General features: G+C 38.8%; 1 protein-coding gene across 1 annotated transcript in view; it reads right to left on the reverse strand.

The window, feature by feature from the left end:
• Positions 1–442: 442 nt before the first annotated feature.
• The window catches only part of LOC124721589 (CD82 antigen), a 97,861-nt gene continuing 74,019 nt past the window's right edge, over positions 443–24,284 (reverse strand). The window contains exon 5 of the mRNA XM_047246638.1: positions 443–4,623. Coding sequence (XP_047102594.1) covers positions 4,471–4,623 — 153 coding nt within the window. The 3' untranslated portion in view covers positions 443–4,470. The remainder of the gene's footprint in view (positions 4,624–24,284) is intronic.

The following is a 24,284-nucleotide window of genomic DNA, read 5'->3' on the forward strand; positions in this document are numbered from 1 at the left end:
ACTTAAAGAAAAACCAACAGACATAGAAAATTCACCACTGAATGGCTCGATAGTAAGACAAATCGTACTATTCCAGTGCAGGTAAGGGAAATATTCACCATTTTGAAATTCCACTTTTAAATGATGTATCACTCTTTTCCTTCTTTGCCATTTTCAGACACGCAAACCTATTTCTTTTACTATTTAGAATCTTACAGTTTAAGGTAAAGAAATCTTGCCCACAACTACAGAACATGACTTCTGGTCATACTGCCTGCTGACAGAACAATCCAACCCAACTTCCTATAAACTCTGTAACAATTTTGGAGTTTCCTTAGTATAAATGTTATAAGGGGTTCTTAATAACTGCACCTTCTGGCAGCTTAAGACCTACATTTGGGCTTAGGATGTTACATGATAAGCAACGTAAGTTAAAATGTTTTATTAAAAAAAGTCAGAAGGATGACAGGAATTAGCATTTTAATACATTCTTTAAATAATTACACTTAACTACTAATTGATCTTTACTACGTTATTTGGTAACTGTTACAACATGGCGACATTATAGTTAAACCAGGGCTTAAGCGAATTCGTTAGAGTTTTAATATACAAATAAAGAAAATTAGTCTTCACATCATGCTCAGTATTGCATTTGTGTCTCTAAACAATTAACAATATGCTGATAATATATGATGTTATTCCTTCTTTCAGTTACTTTTAGCATACTACTTTATCTAAAGTAGTTTAAGAAGCTACAAAGTCAATATGAAAGTAACTGTTGATCAAGCAACAGTTTCGGCACGTGACAGCTTTATGACTAGATAGTTACATGAAATGTCATCGACAGTAACTTACAATACATAATAGCATAAAAAACACTAATATTTGGCTTAATGGTAACTTGTGAGGAGATTATCTGTGTAAGCTGTATATCATTCCACCATTATGTTTTACATACTTCCATTTCAGTTACCACGAAATGAGGAAAAAAACAAAAACTGTGCCATTAAAGCTTAAACCCTGGTTTCAAGAGACAAGAATGAATCAATCTCATTCTAAATGGTAATACTAAAAATCTATATTAACAATGCATAAATTTATTTATTAACTTCAGTCTAAGATAGTTTTTCATTGGCATATACTCTGCACATACATGTATTTAACAACACTGCAAAGAAATATGACCAGTGATACAAACACACAGGCAAGGCAGAGCTGTCACTCAGTATTTCCAAATTAAAAGTAAAGTTTTTGAGCGTAAGTTTTTAATTTGTAATCTTACAACAACTGATAAATTTGTAAATGTGTGTTATAACAGTGAATTTATATTCAGATTGTTCTCTTATATACTAGAACACACAGAATAAATTACAACCTTCATTGATTTGTGTGCTGCACAATGATTGAAATTATGCCAGTAGACTGGATTTCTAATGTCATTATTGTCTATTTTCTTATTTATACGTTAATAATGCTGTACATTCCTTAGAAGTTTCTCTACCAAAAGTCTTCCAATGTTCCTGGACTTTCAGGGCACTAGATATTGCATTTTCGCCCATATCTCTGCGTAACATAAAAAGTGTTTGGCAAAAGCATTTTGGTTGGAATACTTTAAGAAGTATAAACATAAAATTCTTAACTTGCATATAGAAAGATGTTTTCTGAACACATTAGAGGGGCATTACTGACTAGCAATACAAATAAGACTCAACATTTATGTAATGATTACTTCCCAATCTTTATGTTCACTTAAGTAACAACCATTAGCATTCCAGTATTCCATCCGTTTCCTTTAATATGGAGTACAACTTAATTCTTTTTTTTAAAAAGATGTTTTTTATTTGAGTGAAAATATTTGGCACATCTTTGTGAATCAAGGGAGCAATAAATTATGAAAATTTTTTACAAAAATATCATTCACATTTGTAATTAAACAAATATAATTGAACTAATCGAGTGAGGATGTAACAAACAAAATTACAGTTGGAAAAATACAATCATGATTGAATCCAAAGCTACTCTTCATTTTAACAAATTGGCTTTAGATACAGTCATTATTTTATAAATGTCAAGAGATTACCATTGTCAACATAAGAGAGCATATCATGCATAGCCTTATGAGTATCTAGAGCAAAAAACCCTTCACAGTTTGACAGTTAAGTACTTCTAGAATTTTGATTTTAAGGGTATTCAAAAGAGGTACCTGTAAGTTCAGCACATGAGAGCACCACCATATAAAAATAGAATATATTGGAAAAAACTGGTCCCAAGCCAAATTTGTAACTTGCTGTAACATAGTAGTCCAAACTGCGCAAAATTAATTTTCTTTGGAAATAGGAGTGACAAAAAATAGCTCCCTAAGAATGAAGAACTACAGATATGGCATTACACTTTTAAGTGTTCTCATTGAAAATTTTAAGGGAAGTCATGACTTATTCACTATTACAAGTCATGACTTATATTAATGAAAATGCATTAGTATTATAGCAAAATTTCTCATGACAAGCCCTAACTGCAATTTCATTGTTTGGTACTCCACAAGTACAAAGAACTGTTAAACTGCAGTGGTGCACAAGTCTTTGAAAATTATAAAGATTAAACTAATGACCATAAATTACAAAACTGTACAAACTATGTTACTTATGCAGATAAGTATTAGAGTGCTTTATGGCACTTATACTGGATACGTCCAAGAAATAAAAAAAAAAAATTAAAAATATAAAATAATCATGACAATCATCTTATGAGAATAAAACTTTTACCAAATTTATTTGGTCATAATATTTAAGCAGTCATATTCATAGCTGTATACATTACTGTCACCCACATACTTCAGTAACTCTCATATACTGAAGATTTTTGAGTACTGTTTGAAAAAATATAATAAAGCTTTTGAGTATTTTATGTCAAATGAAACATACAGTGAGTAAGAGAGAGAGAGAGAGAGAGAGAGAGAGAGAGAGAGAGAGAGAGAGAGAGAGAGAGAGAGAGACATGAAATGATAGAAGACAAAATAACTTTTATTAAAACAGCCATTTTTTCCAAAGTTGAAAGTTGCTGAACTTCCAACAAGCACTCATCGTACACAGAAATATAGTTTCCCGTGCTTTGTATGTCAATGAACTTTAAAATTATATTTGCAACTCATCACACACAAAATGTTGTACTAACAAATTATGGCAAGACTTTACCATTACAAAATTGTGCTGTATTTTTTCACAATGGCTTCCACTTTATCTACAATTTTTTTTTGTCTCTCAATGACTTGCTACTGAACAATTTAAACTGATACGTATAAATTAAATGACTAACATCAGCACATTATGCTACCTTTTTTTTAATCTCTCCCAACTAACTCAGAGAATAGGGTGGAAAACTGAATTACAGATAACCTGTGACATTGACTGCTAGCAAATTCCTTGCTTGAGTGCTTTTAAGTTTTGTGCCACATTTTAAAGTCTGAAGAAGTTTAAAACTTAAAATTTCTACAGTTACACATTTACTACTAGATACTTTAAATTCTTAAATATAGTACATCACTACAACAGATTTTGATTCTAACCACACAACTCAACTTTATCTAGTGTTACAAGCAGTGAGACCTCTTCCTGTAAGTGCCACAATTTTAAGACATTTTGCTTCAACCAAAAGTCATTTCAAAAATATTAAAAATAGACTCATATCAACTATGCTACAATGCATTAGTTGTTAAAAACAGTGTGAAATTAAAATGCAAGTTACTGTACATTAATGACTGACAGGTTTTCTCTTTTCTAGTGCAAATATGTTATGAAACTTTACTAATCCACAGATCTTTGCAGGAAGAAGACTGCAGGCCACAAATATCAAGCTGCTAGGAGGAAAAAGGTTCAGACATTAACCAAAGACAAAATTATGCCTACCCTTAAAAAAATAAAGACTTCAAATATTTAAGAATGTCGAAAACTAAACCCATATAAGAAATACTGTGTGTGCGTGTGAGGGAGAGAAGAAGTTGACAGACAACATGTAACAGCTAAATACTACTGTTCTGGGAACAAAAAGAACATTCCCAACCCAGCTATCAACTTTAAACTTGTATAAGGTGAACTTGCCTATTAATCTATGACAATAATCCATCACAACATACAACAAATAAATTAGATTGTCATGACTTATTCAAGCAAATAACAAAAAATCTGAGCATTTGCACATATAAAAAGTTTATGAAATTCTATAAACAATGATTTAAAAATCTTACAGCAGAAGTGAGAAGTAATTATAAATGATTCAATGCTACCTTCAGATCTAACAAATAAGACAACATGCCAAAAAACAGGCAGGCTAAGAGATTCAAACTTCTTGCACAGTATAAGTTTCATAAAAATATTCTGTATAAATGTACCATGAAGTATGTAAGCGCATTATGGTCCTTTATGTTAATTGTGTGCATTGAGAAAGAAGTCGTTTTATATCTCATTTAACAAATAAGATAGCCGTAGAGGAAAAAATTTAAGCTTTGTATCTGTCCTCTGAACGAACAGCACAGCACAGTATTAGTGAGAATATAAGACCCAGAACTTCAACTGTGGCAAGTGCCAGGCCAACACCCATCAAAATATTTGCATACTGCTGAAGGAGTTCAATCAGTTTGTCGACACAGCCCTGCAACAAAATAAATCCAAATCAATTTGCACAGAATGCATAGCAATTTCTACAAATGTTTGACAGCAGCTCAAACAAAACACCATTCTGCAAACCTGTAAAACAATAGTAAAATATACTAGCTGTGGCATTTCATTCTTAAATTATCTCTAATGCTTGGAAGTTACACAAATACACTAACTGTGTACTGAATTAGAGTGGCTGTGTTTGAGATAGAGCACTCCTGTCACAAGGGGTGGTGCCAGGGGTTGGGCCATGTCCCACCCAAATAAGATGGACCAATTTCAGAATCAAATTTAATTTTATAAAATTGAAATAAAATATATACAGTTATAGGCATATGGCAAACCACTCGGTCAGTTTGTTAAACAATTCTGTATTGTCTCATATTAAAACTGTAAAATCAAACAAATACATTTGAAATAGATTTTCTTACAAAGTTAACACTGACTTATCCATTGATCTGCCCATGTTGAACAACAAACAAATGAAGCAGTCTATCAATCTATTGAATGAACAGTTCTTCCCCAGTTTCTTGTGGGTGTTCGCAAGTGTTTTATTGTTTCTATTGATGCTAAACGATAAAAGAATATTTGTTATCATTGTGGTCTTTTGTAGTGAACTGCACATTTTCCTTAAAGTGAACTTAGTAATTTGGCAAAACTGCCCAGCATCTCACATTTCTTCAGTTCACAGCAAACAGTTATTAAAATGAATGAGTACATTACATCTCCGTCTGTAACTGCAGAGGTTAGTTTCCATGATTCAGGAAGTGAAGTAGAAAAAATTGTGTTTGGTGGTGTTGGTGATGAAACGGAAGTAGGAAAAGAATTAAAACAGTCTGAAAATGACATCTCAGTGAAAATAAAGGTGAAGATTTATTTTCTATTTTCAGCACTAGCAGTACTAATCAATCTGCTTCAGTTCGTGATATATCTATGAAACTGACTGTTGAATCTGAACAACCTGTATTAAGGACTTTTCCTTTTCGCTCGTTTGGGGACAAAGAAAAATTTCCACCCAGGTTGGTACAACATTTATCCATGGCTAGAATATACTACTACAAATGATGATGCATTCTGTTTTGTCTGTTGATTTTTTTGTCCCCAACTAAAGTGATAACAAGCCAACTGCTTAGTTTTGTATGTGGTGGTTCCACTAACTGGAAAAGTGCAACAGAACCTAATTCCAACTTTAATCATCGTGAGAGCAGCTCCACACACAAACTCCATATTTGTCTTGGAGTCTCTCAAAAACTTGAAAAATAAGTTTGGTGAGAACACATCTGTTGCTACTCCACTACATGAAACATACGCTCTGGAAATTCAAGAAAACACAGAATAAATACAAATGATTGGCAATATACTTTGATACATAGTTTTTCAAGGAATAGTTGAAAAAGGTCATAATGAATCTAATGATAATGTAAATAAGGGAATATTTTTTAGAGTTAATGAAACTTATGTGGGAAAAAGATCCAAGTGTTAGGAAACAACTTTAAAAGGGAAAAAACACACACAACATAATACATGGAAAAAAAAATCTTAGCACCATGTGCAATATCATGCTATAATATATCTCCAATGCAGTGAAAGAAGACCACTATTTTGCTCTACTGATTGATGAGTGAAAAAGATTGTTCAAAAACTGAGCAACTATCAACTATGGTTCAATACTGTTTAGATGATGACACACAAGAAGGTTCTAAGTTCTGAAACTTCAAAAACAAATTGGATGCTGCTGTGGAGTTAATTTAAAAAAACTGTTGCACACACACATATGATGTAACTTCAGTTATGAGTGGTGCTTGTGCAGGTGTTCAAGTTCTTTGAAGAAGGGAACCCCATACGAGTTATATAAACTATAAGTTGAGTATTGTCATAGTAACAACATGTAAAGGAATCAAATTGGCTACAATTTTTTTTATGGCGCAGCAGGGGGGGCATGCTTTTTGGCAGTGCATCAAATGTTTACTAATACACAAATAAAAAAAATTGGAAAATTGCAATTAAAAAAAGTTAAGTGTATGCTTCATGTTTGGCTGCGAAGAAGATAACTGATGCTATTGTTGAAAACCCAGTAAATATTCAAAGCAGGAAATTCAGAACAAGCTGCAGAAGCACCAGGATGATTTAATGCAAAGTAAAACTGTTTTTATTTTTCACTTATACCTTTTCATATATATGCTAGAAAAGTGCAAATGTATCTGATTTCCTTCTGAGCAAAGATCGTTGCTGCAATCAACTCAGATGCTCAAAGGGATCATTTCACCCAAATAGTGTGGCTCAGACTCTGGTTTCACTGAATGGAATGAAAGTGTAGATGTGGCAACAAAAACAGGTGCTGATACTTCTGCAGACTTCTTGCTTCTTTGTAGAATTTTAAATTTCCAAAAAGACACTGGGGAATATGTTTGTGATTTGCCAAATAAATATAGCCTGGAACCTGTATAATCAACCAGTTTCAAATCTTGAGCATTTTATAAAGTTTTACATATAACGAAGAGTGAACTTTAGAGACTTGTTGCAAAAACTGCAGTAATTAAAGAAATCACTGCTTAAACCAAAAAGTGAAACTTTTATGGACAAATAAATGTTACTGCCACTGGCAGAAAATTATTCATCCAATACTGAATCGCTGGAAGCAAAAATTCAAGATATTAAAAAAATGTTATCACACGACAAACAGCAAACCAGAGTGACTGAAAATTTACTTGCATTGCTCAAGTTGTTAAACAATATAAACTTGTTTTACATTATTTGTAGAATTTAAGTCAAATAGCTCTGACTATTCAACCTTCCTCTGCATTACATGACAAAGCTTCATGTATACAACATGTGAAATGTTCTTTAAGGAACCCATTGAGTGTGAGGTCTCATATTTAGTCTTTAGTAAGTATCATTTAGAAGTGTTACATCAACAGTCATGACAGGAAAAATATTAGCTGCTAATGACTCACCATGTGCGCCAGGAGGGCAACAGAAAATGAGTGTCCGGGTGGTGCCGAGATCAATGATGAACACCAAATGAAAAATGGTGTGCCACGGTGATAAAAGAGGTACGACCCATCAATATCAAATCAGAAACCCCTTAGGCATTATGTACCAAACTGGACAATCAGCTAGGTATCCACTCAAAGAATGCTTTTAAGAATCATACTGGTGTAACGAAGTGACGAGAACTTATGGAATGTGACAGCATGCAACCAAATATGAAACAGTCTGTTCTGTTTTGTGGAGCTCATCACGAAACTGGCTATCCTTTAAGGCATACCTGCAGACAGTGTAATGTTTTATAGGCTCGGGGGGGGGGGGGGGGGCATCCAGTTTCTGTGGTATGAACTGCAAAGTACACTTTTACAGGAGGGAACATTTGTTCTAAAGGATTACGATTTTTATACGCCGACCAGGAATCGGGCATCAATAGTTTTAGTTCTCTTCTGCCCGTTTTTCCCCACTCTCGATTGCTGTGAAAAAAAAAAATTCCCTTTGACAGTTGCAATATTATGCACACGAGAAAGAATCATACGAGCAGAGCACCTCCAATTTCTTGCAACACAATAAATAACTTTCCAACCAATTTGCGATCCATATTAACAGTTGGCATAATTGAATATGAATGCATTAAGGCACGGATGTTAGCTGATCTTGATACACCTCTCTTGTACCTCTCATTTCCAGGGTTCCTTCCAAATGGATTTCCTCTTCAAATCCCAATTGGTCAGAGTTGAAAACAAATTTTGCGGCCAATTCCACAGTTGGCTGTGCATAGTCAAGTTGACGCTTTGTTTGAAATTTCATTATCTTACGTCTTCTAGTTCTGTAACACTGTCTGAAGTTTTGCAACCTTCCACTACTTCCCTTTAAATCACTGTAATCTACGCCGCTCACAGTTTCATGTACATAACACAGTACGTCACTATAATGCACATCCTGAAAATTGTATCCAGTATCCTTGAAACACGCTAACACCAATTTTTGTAACAAGTGCGTCTTGTCCTCCCTCAAATATCCACTATTTTTTATTCATTACATGATCATATTCCTGCAGAAGTATTCAAAATCTCTATGTAACTATGTTTAGTACCTGCTCCTTGGACAATGATTGTCCTTTACTACATTTAAGTGGAAATGGGATTTGTGGCTCCCTGTCCAACAAGGATGATGAACTATATGGCTTGACACCTGTTTTAGAATCACTTTCACTTAAGCACATATTATCATTGCACTCCTCGTGTACATTGTCTGCAAAGTAAGACTGTATATGACACCATACATTCCACTGACTCATCTTGCAGAAACGCTAATATTTCATCTGGCACTTCTTTCTCACTCTACGAAATTCTTTAGGTTTCTTTCTGGTAAAATGTTAACTTCAGCAATTGTTGTTGTAGATATACTGCAATGTTTTCTATGTTTATTGTTGCCACTGCCCTGCTTTGTAACACCACCAATAACATTGTAGCACTGTTATGAGTTATTCATCGACTTAGCAGTTCAACTACAATAATGTTGGAAGGTGAAGATATGAATTAAAATTTGTGCCGCAGTCAGGACTCGAACCCAGGCCTTCTCAGTGCAAAATGTGTTTACTCTTTGATGCAATGCATAATGTCCTCTGTTGTTGTTGTTGTTGGTGGTGGTGCTGCTGCTGCTGCTTCTTCTTTAGGGTGCAAAACAGCTGAGGTTAAATGCAGTAATACACGATCTACAGCTTGTACTGCATCTGCCTAAATATCTGATAAATTCAGATAGCAAACACATGTTAAAACAAACAGTTATAAAAGCAGCACTGGAGCAGAAAATGGCACACTGTCAATGGCTGGCTGTGGTAAGCACAGAGAAGTGCAGGGTCTCCACTTAAATAATGGTAACTGAAATGACAGTACCCAATATGCAATCAAGATAAGTATCTCCTAGGAATGAGAAGGGTGAGAGAAAGTCCTCCAAGCTGTTGGGAGGCATTTAATTTCCTGGAGTTCGTTCCCATATAGATATGACCAGTGTTCATGCCAAAGGGACACTATGCTCCTATGTGCAGCAACACAGAGATCATCCGAAGGGAAAGAATAGCTAAAAGGCCTGGGTAGTCTGATTGCAGCCTTGGCAGCAGCATCGGCAGCTTCATTCCTCAACACTTCAATATGACCAGGGACCCATATGACCATCACTGTGGCTCTATCATCAGTGAGTGAGTGAGTGAGTGGAGGCATTCATGGGTTCGTTGCACTAAGGGACGGTGCATGTATAATACACACAGGCTCTGGACGGCACTAAGTGAATCTGAACATAATACACAACTGAGAAGCCTGTTTCACTGGATGTACAAAGGGTGTTCAAAAAGTTTTGCACAGTCGTCTCCAATTTTTTTTATTTTTTGCAGGAGGAGAATGAAATTTTTTGTGAAGATACTGGGAACATTTCACTGTACATTGAGCGTACTCAATGTAGACCCCATCAGCTGTGATGCATCTGGCCCAACGTTTTTTCCATGATCTAAACGCACTTTGGTAAAATTCTGGGGATTGACTTTTACATCATCGCTTGACACAGGAAATAAGGTCTTTCTTGCTATCAAATGTTTTACCACACATGTGGGCCTTCACACGATCAAAATACTTATATGTACCAACTTCTAGCTGAATGTTTGAAGTGTGTTCACAAAAAATTTCATTCTCCTCCTACAAAAGTAAAAAAATTAGAAACAATCGTGCAAAACTTTTTGAACGTCCTTTGTACTGAGTGACCTGATGAGAGTGGAAACCCTTGCAATAAAAATCAAGCACTGGTCTGGAAGCCGGTATCTAAAATGTTTGTTGTCAATGACAAAGGTATATCTGACACCAAGGTTAGTCTTGCAACCATCAGTGTACACGAAGGTGCTGTCTCACAGTGGTCTGCAAAGTTTGAGAAAGCAATAGGTTGAATCCAGAGTAGTGTCCTTGGGAAGCAAATTAAGTCCAAGATGAATGGGGATCTCTACACATAGCCAAGGCGGTGAAGGGCTCTCACACATCAGCCATGTGGCAGGGAACATAAGGTTAAGGTTCCGAAGCAGTATATGAAAGCAAACTTCAGAAGGCAACAAAGAAGTTGCACTTACCCTGTATTGGTGGTCAAGGGAGTTATCAAGAAAGGATGCAGAGGATGGATGGTTGGGTATAGAGAACAGAAAGCACACTTATCTGCCAAGGAGAAAAACATGCCAGTATGACAGCTGTAGTTCAGCAGCGTTTGCGTCGAGACTCATAACTGGGGTAGTGTAGAAAGCTCCAGTGACCAAACGTATGCCTCAATGGTGGATTGTGTTGAGAAGGCAGAAAATAGATGGTCATGCAGATGAGTAAACAAGACAACCATAGTCCATTTTGGATTGGACAAAGGACAGCTCTACACAGAGGAGGATTTTTTGATCCGTTCCCCCATGAAATGAGGTTTAAAACACAGGTACAGCATGCTGCCGGATAAGATATGTGGGAGACCAACAGTTTCCTATCAAGTGGGAAGCCACAGATTTTGTGGTTTCGACAAACATAAGAGCAATAGAACAGAGACGTAAGGATGGTGGAAGTAACTCCTTATTTTGCCAGAAGTTCAGACAGCTTTTTCTATGGAAAAGTGGAAGCTGTTGTAAATGGTCCATGAGACAAGACACCACTGAAGTCATCGCTTGAGTAAACAGGTCCATTGAGGGCTGCAGTAGATCACAAAGTCGTTGACAAAAACAGAGCCCGAGATGCCTGGTGGGAGACAATCCAAGATAGGGTTAATTGCTATGGCAAATAGGTCTATGATCAGCACAGAGCCCTGTGGCACCCCGCTCTCCTGAATAAAAGTATTCAAGAAAGCTGAACCCATACATACCCCGAAAACCCAGTCTTTTAAAAACTTCCTAATAAAATGGGGCAAGTGGCCTCGGAAGCCCCACATGTGCATTACATGGAGGATACTTACTCCAACAGGTATCAAAAGCCTTCTCCAAATCAAAAAATGCAGCTACAGTCTGTTATTTCCACAACAAATTGTTCATAATATCAGATGAAAGAATGACAAGATGATCAACTGCAGAGTGGTGCTCACGAAATTCACATTGTGCATTTGTTAGCAAATTCCAAGACTCAAGCCACCATACCAGCTGACCATTGATCATGCATTCCATCATCTTACAGACACTGCTGGTGAGGGAAATTGGGTGGTAGCTGGATGGAAGATGTTTGACCTTACCAGGCTTAGGGCTTAGTGTGGGGATTTCATTGACTTCAGACCAACGACTGGGAAACGCGCCACCCAACCAGATGCGATTATACATACGAAGGAGAAAGTGCTTTCCGTCAAGAGATATGTGCTACAACACCTGAATATGAGTATTGTCCAGTCCTAGAATGGAGGATCGTGATGAGGTGGAAGCACATTTGAGCTCTCTTATAATAAAAACAATGTTGTATCATTCATGATTCTGAGAGAGGAAAGGTATCTACCAAGCCTCCTCTGCTCATTTCCGACATACAAATGAGAGATGGTAATGGGCAGTGCTCCAGGGCTTTTCACCCCAAGTATCGACCAACGTATTGGAAATATCGATAGGGTCCACAATGACATCATTCACTTCGGTCAGGCCAGGGATCAGGAGATATACCTTGTTTGCAGAAAACTGACGTAGGTTACCCCAAACAATGTATGAGGGAGTAAAACAGCGAAACACATTAATAAAAGAGATCCAACTAGTTTTTTGCTACCTCTGATAATGTGATGGCACTTTGTGAAAAACTGTTTATAACAAATATAGATCTCCTTTGTGGGATGGTGTTCAATGACACAGAGAGCACATTGCGCACGAACTGTATCATGGCATTCCTCAGTCCACCACGGGACTATGACATGTTGCAGTAGGGAATATGTTTGGGGGTTGGAACACTGCAGCAGTAAGGATAACATTCGTAAGGTACTCTACCTGATCTTCACTACTATGGACATGTTGTTCGTTGAAGTTGCCAGTGAATGGAAGAGCCTCCAGTCAGCTTTAGATAGCTGCCAGGTGGTCTTGGGCACAAATGGGACACAAGTTAGAAGACAAATTATGCATGGGAAATGACCTCTCGCGTATGTGTCCAAAAGGATGGACCACACTAGATGGCGGGTAAACTGTAGAACAGAAGCAGAGATTCAGATGCGAAGAAGTGTTTGTGGAATCTGAAAGAAATGTGGGTCCATCAGTGCCAAATGAAATGACAGTAACCTGGTTGAGAATATCTGCCGGGAGAGAGCCTCTCGGGCAGGTTCTGAGAGAGCCCCAAATGGGATGGTGGGTGTTGAAGTCGCCAAGTAGCAGAAAGGGTTGAGGAAGTTCAGCAATATGCTGCAGTATGTCTGCCCTGGTGAGATCAGAGGATGGCAGGTGTAGGTATTACAAAGAGAAGAGATAACTGGGAAGAGACATACTGCAAGCAACAGCGTGTAGTGACGTGTTCAATGAAATGATTTGGCTACGGATATCATTCTTAATGAGCTTCATGACTCTCCTGTGAGCTGGAGTTCCTTTCTCGGAAGGAAGCTCGAAACGTACTGGAGTGAAGTGTAGGAGGTCAAAGTGGTCTTAAGGGCATAACTTCGCATCTTGGAGGCATAAAATAAATGGGCACTGCAATTGCAGCTGCAAGTCTGCCCTGTGTGATCTGATGCCATAACTGCTCCATTTGAGAACAGCCATATTAGATGATAGGAGATATTTCTCTTATAAGGGGCAATTACTTAGTTGGCAGCTGAGTACCGGATTTTGGCTGTGTACTGCTACAGGGTTCTGAAACAGAAGGATCCTGTTCCATTATTTCTTCCGAGGTACCAACAGCCTCCCTGGGTTGTTCAGCTGATTCCAGGGTGAAAAATTGGTTGGTACTTCCCACTGGCGAAATGGAGGTCGACTGGACCGAGGCGCTGCATTGTGTCACTGTTGTAGAGGGTCTCCAAGTTGGAGACGGGGAAGAACTTTTGTCTTTGTTTGACATCCTACTACCTCTGCGTTTGTCACATGTGAACCCAGACATTTGCCTAACTTGACACGTGCAGAAAGTCGTTTCGAGAGTATTCTTTTTTAAATTTCCATTCTTCTGGTTGTGTCACACGTGACTTCACTATTGTGGGCGAAGGTTTTTTGGTGGGTTGAGCACTGTAGCAGGCGCAGGTGAGGACCTCACTTTAGCACTAGGTGATTTCAGAACTGTAGCACTGAACTAGAGGTCACAAGTCTGCATGGCCATAATTTTCATGGGCTGAGACATAGCAAGAATGGTACTGTAACTGCCGGATAGTGGTTTGCAAGGCTTTCGGCTCGCTAACATTTTGCAAGCAATTCTGAGGGGGCACCTTTTCCTAGAACCCGATCCCCTGAACAGCTCACTCATCGAAGTACACACGGCATTCACATAATGAAGTGAAGTGGTATGGTTGCCACTATAGTTGAAGGAGGGGGATAATGAGGTGGGCAATCTCCCACATGAACATCCCTGATACAGGTTACAACTTGGCTGTGTTTTTTGGGGACTTGTATGATTACAATGCTGATGTTGGTAGCAACACATTGGGTTCAGTACATAGGATCTAACACTGAAACATTATAGCCCGCCTTTATCTTCAATGGAGAGACTTACTATCAATTGTTCAGAAAAAGGTGTGAATTCTGCATCAACCCTCTTCATAACCCAATAGATTGCAGTTACGTCCTGATCAGAGAGATAATGTTGTATATCTCCCTCAGTTGTATCATCAAGCAGCTGAGCATATATAACACCACATGAAGAATTCAGTGTTTGATGAGCTCTACTCAAACAGGGTATCCATGGAGGAGCATAGCTTTAAACAATTTTTGGGCTTGAAAGCACTGTCTGTCTCTAGAAGCTAAGCTCCACTGCATAAGCGAGTCCAGGACTTTAGTGGGACTGTAATTGTGTCCACACCTTTCTGAATGACACATTTTTTCACTGATAAAAAGTTATTACCTCCTGTGCATGACACCAAAAAGCAGCGGAGTGCAATTGGAAAATTTTCATGTCCTTGGCCTCATTCGATTTCTGTTTATTAGATGGAGATTGTATACTCATCGCCGGTGAATCTCGTGTGATTGCCAGTGTCTCCAATGGTGCAGTCCTTCCTTCCAAGTGCCTTCCACAGAGGGGAGTACACCTGCGTTAAGTGATTGTTCACACCTCAGGTCACACTTCCCGAACTCCAGACAGAGGGACCAATTGACAACTGGAGTGGGAAGGTAACAGATCAGGTAATCACCCCTCCCTAGGCCTGGCCTTTACCAGATGTACATGCAAACCCTTGCTGTCAACTAGGGTGCTGGGAGCATTACACAGTGACCCTTTACATGTCAAACACATGCCGGCCTTCAAGCACACACAGGGAGGAAGACAGACAAAAAGGGAGGCCTCAAATGGTGAAGCAGAGGAAAAACAGCAGAAGTCAGAACAAGAAAGGAGAGAGTGACAAAAATGATACTCTCATGTTTTGGTTAACCGATTTTACATAAGACCTGGTCCCCATGGGACGGGAAAGAGTAGTAGGACGACAGACATGCAGCACAGAAAAGGAAGGAGTATTGCAAGGTGTAATGATACAAGTATCATTACAACATAAACAATATCTACAATATCTTTATTAGCAGAATTACTAAATTTCAATCATGTAGCAGTCTGCTGTCACAAACAGGCACTGTATGAGCCACACCTAATGTAGATGCTCATGGCATCTTGCAGTTGCGATGACGCAATCTGGTTGTAAAAACGGGTGGGTTATGAATCGCCATTAACATGCTGCCACCTAGTGGTGGAAATGGCAAACAACCTAAGAACACATTTAATAAATTAATTATGAAATAAATATATTATGTTCTGTTTATTTTGTTAAAACAATTAGTGTGTTAAAATGACTGTAAAATTATGTATTGTTTATTATAAACAGTCACGGTTTTAGAAATAAGTAATAATTGTTAAAGGAATTCCTGCATATTAATCTGAGCATTGGTATGTCACCCTTTTTGAGAAGAGAGTTGTCGAACAAAAATTGCCTAAGTAGTCAGTAGTACTGTGAGCACAGTGCACGTGTATGGTGTTTGCGAGCTAAAAATTGAGCACTGGTAAAATTAGCCTTGAATGACTGCTGAATGATGCTATTTTGTAAAAAAGTGCAGCTAAATTGTATGTTACGGACTAAGAGGTTTGCTCTAACTTATTGTGGAGTAAAAAGCCAGTTGTGTCATGAATAATGGGATAGTAAGCAGCCATTTCATATTTCAGTAGCAACTGTTAAAGAGGCTTGGTTATAGCTCATCATCACATGAAACGCAACAATCCTATTTGGTCTGTGTTGCAACATGCAACAGTCTTATTTTACCTGTGCTACACCGTAAAGTGGACTTTGAGTAGGGAAGCCATATTAGCAAAAGGTGTAAGAGCTACAACGTAACTGGAACTGCAAGTTCAGCAATAACATACTGGTTATTTATAAATCAAATGCTTATCTCGTATGTTTGTTTATGTATTTAAAAATTAGCATCCTTATAGCTCCAGTGGTTTAAACCAAAGATTTTTATAGAGATAAAAGCTGGTATTTATTTGAATACAAAATCTTTTCCTGACTTTCACTGAGATTTCATATAGAAATCATAAACCAGCCAAATTTTGTAATGGATGCTGTGTGTCACTGTAGCTGTCTAGAAGAAGGGACCACAACGTAAAGTGAAACTTCTACTCCTTTTCTTCGGAGAAGTGTGTTGGCATGTGTACTTCGCAAATTGAAACCAGTGTCATGTGATGATGTCTGAGCTCTTGTTAATTAAAGTCAGAAATAAATTACGTAATTTTTCATTACATATTGCTAAGTGACAAACTTTTTCATACCGTATCTGAAATATTTTTAAAATATTAACATTAAATATTTTAGCATCACAGTAGATACACATCTTCAATGCTTATCAGATTATTCATTAAAAGTTAATTATGTTAATTTTGATGAAATGTGCTGTGGTATTTAAAATAATTACCTTTGTGTGAATACAGATGCATTAATATTAGGCATTCCTGTGAATTTAAGGGCTAAATGTTTAATTAACATCCTGTACAATCATCACCTCTAAGGCAGTTAATGTTAAAATTACTTTGTTTCCTCTGTGATCATTTGCTGTTAACATCTGTTTATTATCATTTGAACTAAATCATGTGGCACATTGCAAACACTCAGACAGAAAGAGTGATCAGCCATTACACAGCTGATCATCTACAGCATGTGACTGTCTAATGTAATTTAACAGTCCAATTGCCACACATGGTTAACAAAGCAATTGTTATACCCTAATTAGAATAAAATAATTGGAACAGAACAAGGGTATCGCAAAAGGCAGGAGCCCTGTGTGTGCCAAGCACATACTCACAAACTAGTTACTAGTCCCCTGGGGGGGGGAATGCACTCGGTGATTAGTGTAAAATCAAAACGAAGCACTCTTGAATGCTAAGAAACAAAAATCTGAACCTTTTGTGCACTTTCTGACAAATTTCCCTTTTAAATACTTAATAAGCATTGCTTACTGCACACCATATACTCACACTTAGAGATACTCAAAATAAAGTACAATTTCTCTTATTTCAAGACGCAAAATCCATGTCAACTTACCATCAGAGTTTTTATGAATAACTGCCACACTTATGGTGCCAGTTTTAAGTAATTGATGCATCCTGATTCACAGATAAATTAGCTGTATAAGAAAACAGTATATCTTTCAGTGCTAATATTTTCTTCCCCTCTCAGATTACATGGCTAGAACCTAATACCAGTGGAGTATTATCAGTATTTTTCATAAAAAACAAAACTGCATGCATGTAACCTAACCCACTACTGAAGTTTTTTTTAACAACCCGAAGTTCAAATAGAAGGTGGATCAGTAAGTATAATTTTTCACTGTTTAATGAAGAACAAAATCACAGAGATTAGGTGTGATTCACTGGCAATATTTTGGGACTGAGTAACAAGTGTCAGCATGCCTTGCTATGCAGTAGTTTATGTGGGTCACTACACGTGATGCCACACAGCTGTTGGCAGGCCTTGTATTCTCTGACATATCTAAGCAGCCCATGGAATAATTTCCAATGGCTTAACTACAAAAAGTGTTATTGCCAAATGCAACACCCCCTCTCAAAGTGTTCCAAGTCTTCAGTTTCTGTCAATCCCTATCCTTTAGGAACTCGAGAAATTTCTATGGTACAGAACCCCTGAACTACCTCCGTTACCTACCTGAATTACTCCTACTATGCAGTACCAATTTCCTACATTCCATCTCCCAAATAGAAGTCCCTGCTGGCTGTTCAACAACTGAAAGAGCATTTCAAACACCACCTCAAGAAGTCATCAAATCTATTGTCTTCCTAGTTCTTCTGCTCTCTGATGAAAACCACTATTCAACAAGACAATGCTACTCTCACAGGCACTCCCTCACCTTCACATCAGTCTCTTATAAGGCCCAGACTGTCTTGCCACATTCCCTCAAACTCACCCGTCAACATCTTGCAAGATGCAGAACCCAAACAAACCTGCACCATGACTGCTAACATAACCACTAAGTACCTTAACTTGTAAAGCATCAGTCCATTACAAAGCCATCACCTTCAGTCCTATGCCCAAATTCAATCATGCAGTACTTGAGAAGGATCTACTCTACTTCGCCAATTCCCTACAGTAAAAACACTTTTCTCCCACTAAAAACCAACCAAAAACAAACAATGAACAAAACCTCTCTCAAACTATGCCTTCATGTAACTGTGGCACTCCTCCATTCCCAGTCCAACCACTGCCCGATTACTTCCCACGATTTCCTTTCCTCTGGCACAACCTCGCTTTCCTTTCCTAGTTTTATTCCAAAACACACAAACCCAGCAACAGCAGAAAGAGCACTGATCCACAATCTTAAAACAGACCCTACAAATAACCTATATCATCTTGTGGTTAGTGTTGTGGGCTATTAACAAAGAGGTCCCAAGTTCAGTTTTGAAAAGGATCCTCGAGTTGTGCCATAGGGTAGTTGGGTTTCAGGTTCTGCTGAATGGATCAGGAGTCCACTACAAGCAGGAGGCAGCTACATGGGTAGCAGGGGCCCTGTGGCATGGACTGGGCAGTTTTTAGGTTAGAGGGGCTCTGGGAAATACAAGAAGGGCTTCAGTCACAAAGGGTACAGGTCAAACATAGGAAAAACAGATACAGAACCATTGGTATAACATTTTTAAATTGTTGTTGCTGTGTTGGCAAAGTACCAGAGCTCCAAGCACTAACAGAAAGCACAGATACTCAAATTATTATAGGCACTAAAAGCTGCTTAAAGACAGAGAAGTTCTGCTGAAATTTTTGCAAAGAACCTAACAGCGTTCCAAAAGGATAGGCTAAACATAGTTGCAGTGGCATGTTCATTGCTGTTAGGCGTAGGTTATTTTGTAGCGAAATTGAAGTAGACAGTTTCTGTGAGTTAGCATGGGCAGAGATCATTTTTGGCAACCGGAATAAAATAATAATTGGACATTTTTACTGATCTCCCAACTCAGGTGATATAATTGCTCTAAGGTTCAAAGAAAACTTGAGTTTAATTTCAAGTACGTACATGATTCATACAATTATAGTTGGTGGTGATTTTAATTTACCCTCGATATGTTCACGAAAATACATTTTTAAACACAGGGTACACCTAAGACATAATCCAGAATAGTGCTAAATACATTCTCTGAAAATTATTTAGAGCAATTAGTTTAAGATCCCGCGCAAATAGTAAATGGTTGTGAAAACACATTTGATCTCTTAGCAACAAATAATCCTAACTTAATAATGAGCATCAAAATGGATACAGGGATTAGTGAAGAAAGGGTTGTCATAGCAAGACTGAATATTGTAACTCCCAAAATCCTCCAAAAATAAATGAAAAATATACCTATTAAATACAGCAGATAAAAAAATTCACTTGATGCATTCCTGAGAGACAATCTGCACTCCTTTCAAATTAACAAAATAAGTGAAGATCAGATTTGGTTTTAATTCAAAGAAACAGTGTTGACAGCAATTGAGAGATTTATACCAGACAGACTAGCAAACAATAGAGTTGACCCCCCTTGGTACACAAAATGGGTCAGAACTCTGTTGCAGATACAATGGAAAAAGTATGCCCAATTTAAATGAACACAAAGTCTCCAAGACTGGCGACCTTTTACAGAAGCTTGAAATTTAGCGCGGACATCAATGTGAGAAGCTTATAAAGGTTTCCACAGCAAAACTATGTTGAAACCTGGCAGAAAATCCACAGATATACTGGTCGTATGTAAAGTATGCTAGCGGCAAGACACAGTCAATGCCTTCTCTGCACAATGGCAATAGGAATACTATCGACGACAGTGTTGAGAAAGCAAATTTACTAAACATAGCCTCTCAAAATTCCTTCACCAACGAAGATTAAGCAGATATTCCAGAATTCGAACCAAGAACAACTGCCAACATAACTTAGAAGTAGATACCCTCTAAGTAGTGAAGCAACTTAAATCACTTAATAAAAGCAAGCATTCAGGCCCAGACAGTATACCAGTTGGGTTCCTTTCAGAGTATGTTGATACAATAGCTCCATACTTAACAATCACATACAACTGCTCACTCAACAAGAGAACTGTAGCCAAATATAGGAAAGTTACACAGGTTGCACCAATATTCAAGAAAGGTAGTAGGAATAATCCACTAAATTACAGGCCCATATCACTGTCAATATGCAGCAGGATTTTGGAACATATATTGTGTTTGTACATTATGAATTACCTCGAAGAGTATGGCCTATTGAAACACAGTCAATACGGTTTAGAAAACACTGTTCTTGTTAAAGACAACTACCTCTTTACTCACATGAAGTGTTGAGTAGTACTGACAAGGGATTTCAAATTGATTCCGGATTTTTAGATTTCCGAAAAGCTTTTGACACCGTACCACACATGCAGCTTGCAGTGAAATTGAGTGCTTGTGGAATATCGTCTCAGTTATGTCACTGGATTCACACTTTCCTGTCAGAGGGGTCACAGTTCGTAATAACTCATGGAAAGTGACAGAGCAAAATGGAAGTGATTTCTGGCGTTCTCCAAGGTAGTGTTATAGGCCCTCTCCTGTTCCTTATCTATAGGAAGAATTTACGACACAATCTGAGTAACCGTCTTAGGTAGTTTGCAGTTCATGCTATCATCTATTGTCTAGTAAACTTATCAGAAGAGCAAAAATATTCACACTAAGATTCAGGAAAGATATCTGAATGGTGCAAAAATTGGCAATCAACAATAAATAATGAAAAGCATGAGGTCATCCATGTGAGTGCTAAATGCAATCCGTTAAACTTCAATTACACAATAAATCATGTCTAATCTAAAGGCCTTAAATTAACCTAAGTATCTTGGAATTACAATCACCATCAACTTAAATTGGAAATAACATGCAAAAAATGTTGTGGGGAAGGCAAACCAAAGATCATTTTATTGCCGGAACACTTGGAAAATGTAACAGATCTACTAAAGAGACTGCCTACACTACACTTGTCTGTCCTCTTTTGGCGCGCAGTCTGGGGTCATTACTAGATAGGATTAACGGAGTACACTGACGGGGGGGGGGGGGGGGGGGGGGGGGCAGCATGTTTTGTATTATCGCGAAATAGGTGACAGAGTGTCACCGACTTTATACACGATTTAGGATGTACAGCATTAAAACAAAGGCGTTTTTCGCTGTGGCAGAATGTTTGCACGAAATTTCAATCACCAGGTTTCTCCTCCAAATGTGAGAACATTTTGTTAATGTTGGTCTACACAGGGAGAAGCAATCATCATAATAAAATAAGGCAGATCAGAGTTCACATGGAAAGATATGGGTGTTCGTTTGTTCCGCATGCTGTTCACAAGTGAAATGATAGAATTATTGTGAAGGTTGTTCAATGAACCCTCTGCCAGGCACTTGGGTGGGATTTGTAGAATATCCATGTAGATGCAGATGAAGACCTGGAATATGGTCCAGTCAACCTTGTTAGACCAAATGACAGGCTGATTGTTGAAGCAAACTGGACATGCAAAGCACTGAAGTGGAGTCAGATCTGTGGACTAGACCCTAGACCCACTTGACATTCACTTCACCTGTTCACCTGCAGATGAAGGCTCCACCACTGTACTGATGATTCACTGTTGCTACCTCACATGAGATTGCTGCTCACTCATCTTTATTGTTTACCACACATCTTCCGACATGTCTACAACAGCATCCTACTGGCCAATGTTCACACTACTAACACTACCGCTCCCAATGACCTGCTAACTGAAAAACCACTGTCTCCTTCCTATATCCCCACTCCCAAGAGATGAAGCTGTGTGAATCAATCCTCTACATGGCCTTGGGCACTGAAATGGCACCCTTATATGGCAAACTATTTATGGGGCAACTAGATGTATCTTTTCATGCCATCCAATCCCTTCTCTGGTCTCAGGTTCGTTGACAATATCTTCACAATTTGGACTCTGGTACCATGACACACTTCTCATTTCTCCCATCTATTCCACCTGGTCCTACAACATCCTTCCCAGATGCTGACCTCCACCCTCTACATTAATACGAAGGTTGGAACTTCAATAATGACAACTATTTATTTACCGCTCGTACAAAATAGAAACATGTTTCACTTTCAAAGTAGTCACCAGCACTGTGCATAACCTGTTGCCAGCGATATGGATGTTGTAGGATGCTCTTAGCAGTGCCAGTTGTGTTGACAGTTCAAGGGGCACGATCTATTGCCCGATGAATTTGTAGCAGTTCTGAAGCGAATGCCGTGAAGTGATTCCTTCAGTTTAGAAATAGAGTTGTACTCACGAGGGCTTAAGTCAGGGGAGTGCAGTAGGTGGTATAGCACTTAGCAGCCCAACAGTCAAACAAATCAGTAACAGCTGGCACTGTAAGTGCTTGAGCATTAACCTGCAGAAAGTGTTATCACTTTCCCGGATGAACAGCGTCACTCCCCATGAGATGGAATGCCATTCGCAGGGGGGGAGGTGTGGAGGTAAAAGTGGACCAGGAAGAAATGGGAGAGCCCAAAGGGGTCACGAGGACGCAAGCAGATGCTGTGCTTCCAAGAGCAGTTGTGAGTCCTCTTTGTTGGATTGAAGGCCACGAATGTTCCATTGGAGGACAATCATGACAAGGAAAGTGGAGGATGGGAAAAATGAAGGGGTGTCACCTCGGCGGCTGCCGAGAGCCAGTTTTCGAAGACTCACTATTACAGGGCGCAGAGGCTGGAGGATCCTGCTCCACAAGATCTACAGAGGCTTCAGCATTCTCCTTCTGTGAGTCTGCAGAGTCCAAGGCAGAAAAAGGGTTCGCTGCATGCACTGGTAACACGGAGGTCGGCTAGGTTGAGGGTATATCATATGGAGACACCGTTGAAGAGGAGCTCCGACTCAGCGAAGGAAAAGATCATTTGCCTTTGTTTTATTTCTTGGAGGCTTTCTGGTTGCCAAAGGAACACTCAGATGTTTGTTGGCTGGAGGGATGTAAGAAGTCTTCACGGGAGTATTCCTTCTGCCCTTTCCAGCATGCTGGTTATGTAGCAAGCGACTGCCCTGTGAGGCAAATGTTTGATGGCCCGTTGCACAGGTAGAGTAAGAGACAGCGGCACTACGATGACACGGTCATTTTACAACTGCAGTGGTGAATTTGATGTTGCATGTCTGCATGGCCATGTCCTTCATGGAATTAGACGTAGCAAGAATAGTGCTGTTAGTGCCGGATGGTAGAACACCAGGTTTCCAGCTAGCAAACAATTTGTGAGCAACCAGTTAAGGAAGGCACTTTTTCCTTCATCTGGATCTCCGGGACAGCCCACTCATCAAGCTACATGGAAAATCTTGGGAGGAGGCAGCACGATCACCATTGCAATTGATACAGCAGGGAGGAGGAGGCGGACAATAGCCCACATGATCATCCCTACCACAGGTTACACATTTTGGTGGCTGTCGACAGGACATTCAAGTGTAGCAGCACATAGAGTTCAGAATGTATGGTCTGACTGTGATAACTTCATAGCATGCTTTGATCTTTGACGGAAGCACCACTCTGTCCGACATAAGAAACAGAGTGCATGTGGGCACTAAGGATGCCTCTACCTTTTTCATCAACTGATGGACTGCAACAACACCCTGATCAGAGAAGTATGTTTGGATTTCTGCATCGGCCAGACCATCTAGCAGCCTAATATAAATAACACCACAGGAAGAATTCAGCATTTGATAGGCCTCAACATGAACAGGATAGCCATGGAGGAGCGAAGCAGCAAGCAGTTGTGTTCGAGAATCAGAAGTTGTCTCCAGGCGCAAAGTACCACTGCGTAAATGTGAGTAGGATTTCACAGGGCCAGCAATTGAGGCTGCTAGCTGGTCCGACCGATGCAGAAATCCAAACATACCTCCCTGATCAGGGTGTCGTTGCAGTCCATCAGTTGATGAAAAAGGTAGATGCATCCTTAGTGCCAACATGCACTCTGTCTGTTATGTTGGACAGAGTGGTGCTTCCGTCAAAGTTGATGAAAAGGCAGATGCATCCTTAGTGCATCTGTAATTGTCCATGGCAAATATT

Source organism: Schistocerca piceifrons, chromosome X, assembly GCF_021461385.2.
Source record: "Schistocerca piceifrons isolate TAMUIC-IGC-003096 chromosome X, iqSchPice1.1, whole genome shotgun sequence".
NCBI classification, from domain to species: domain Eukaryota; kingdom Metazoa; phylum Arthropoda; class Insecta; order Orthoptera; family Acrididae; genus Schistocerca; species Schistocerca piceifrons.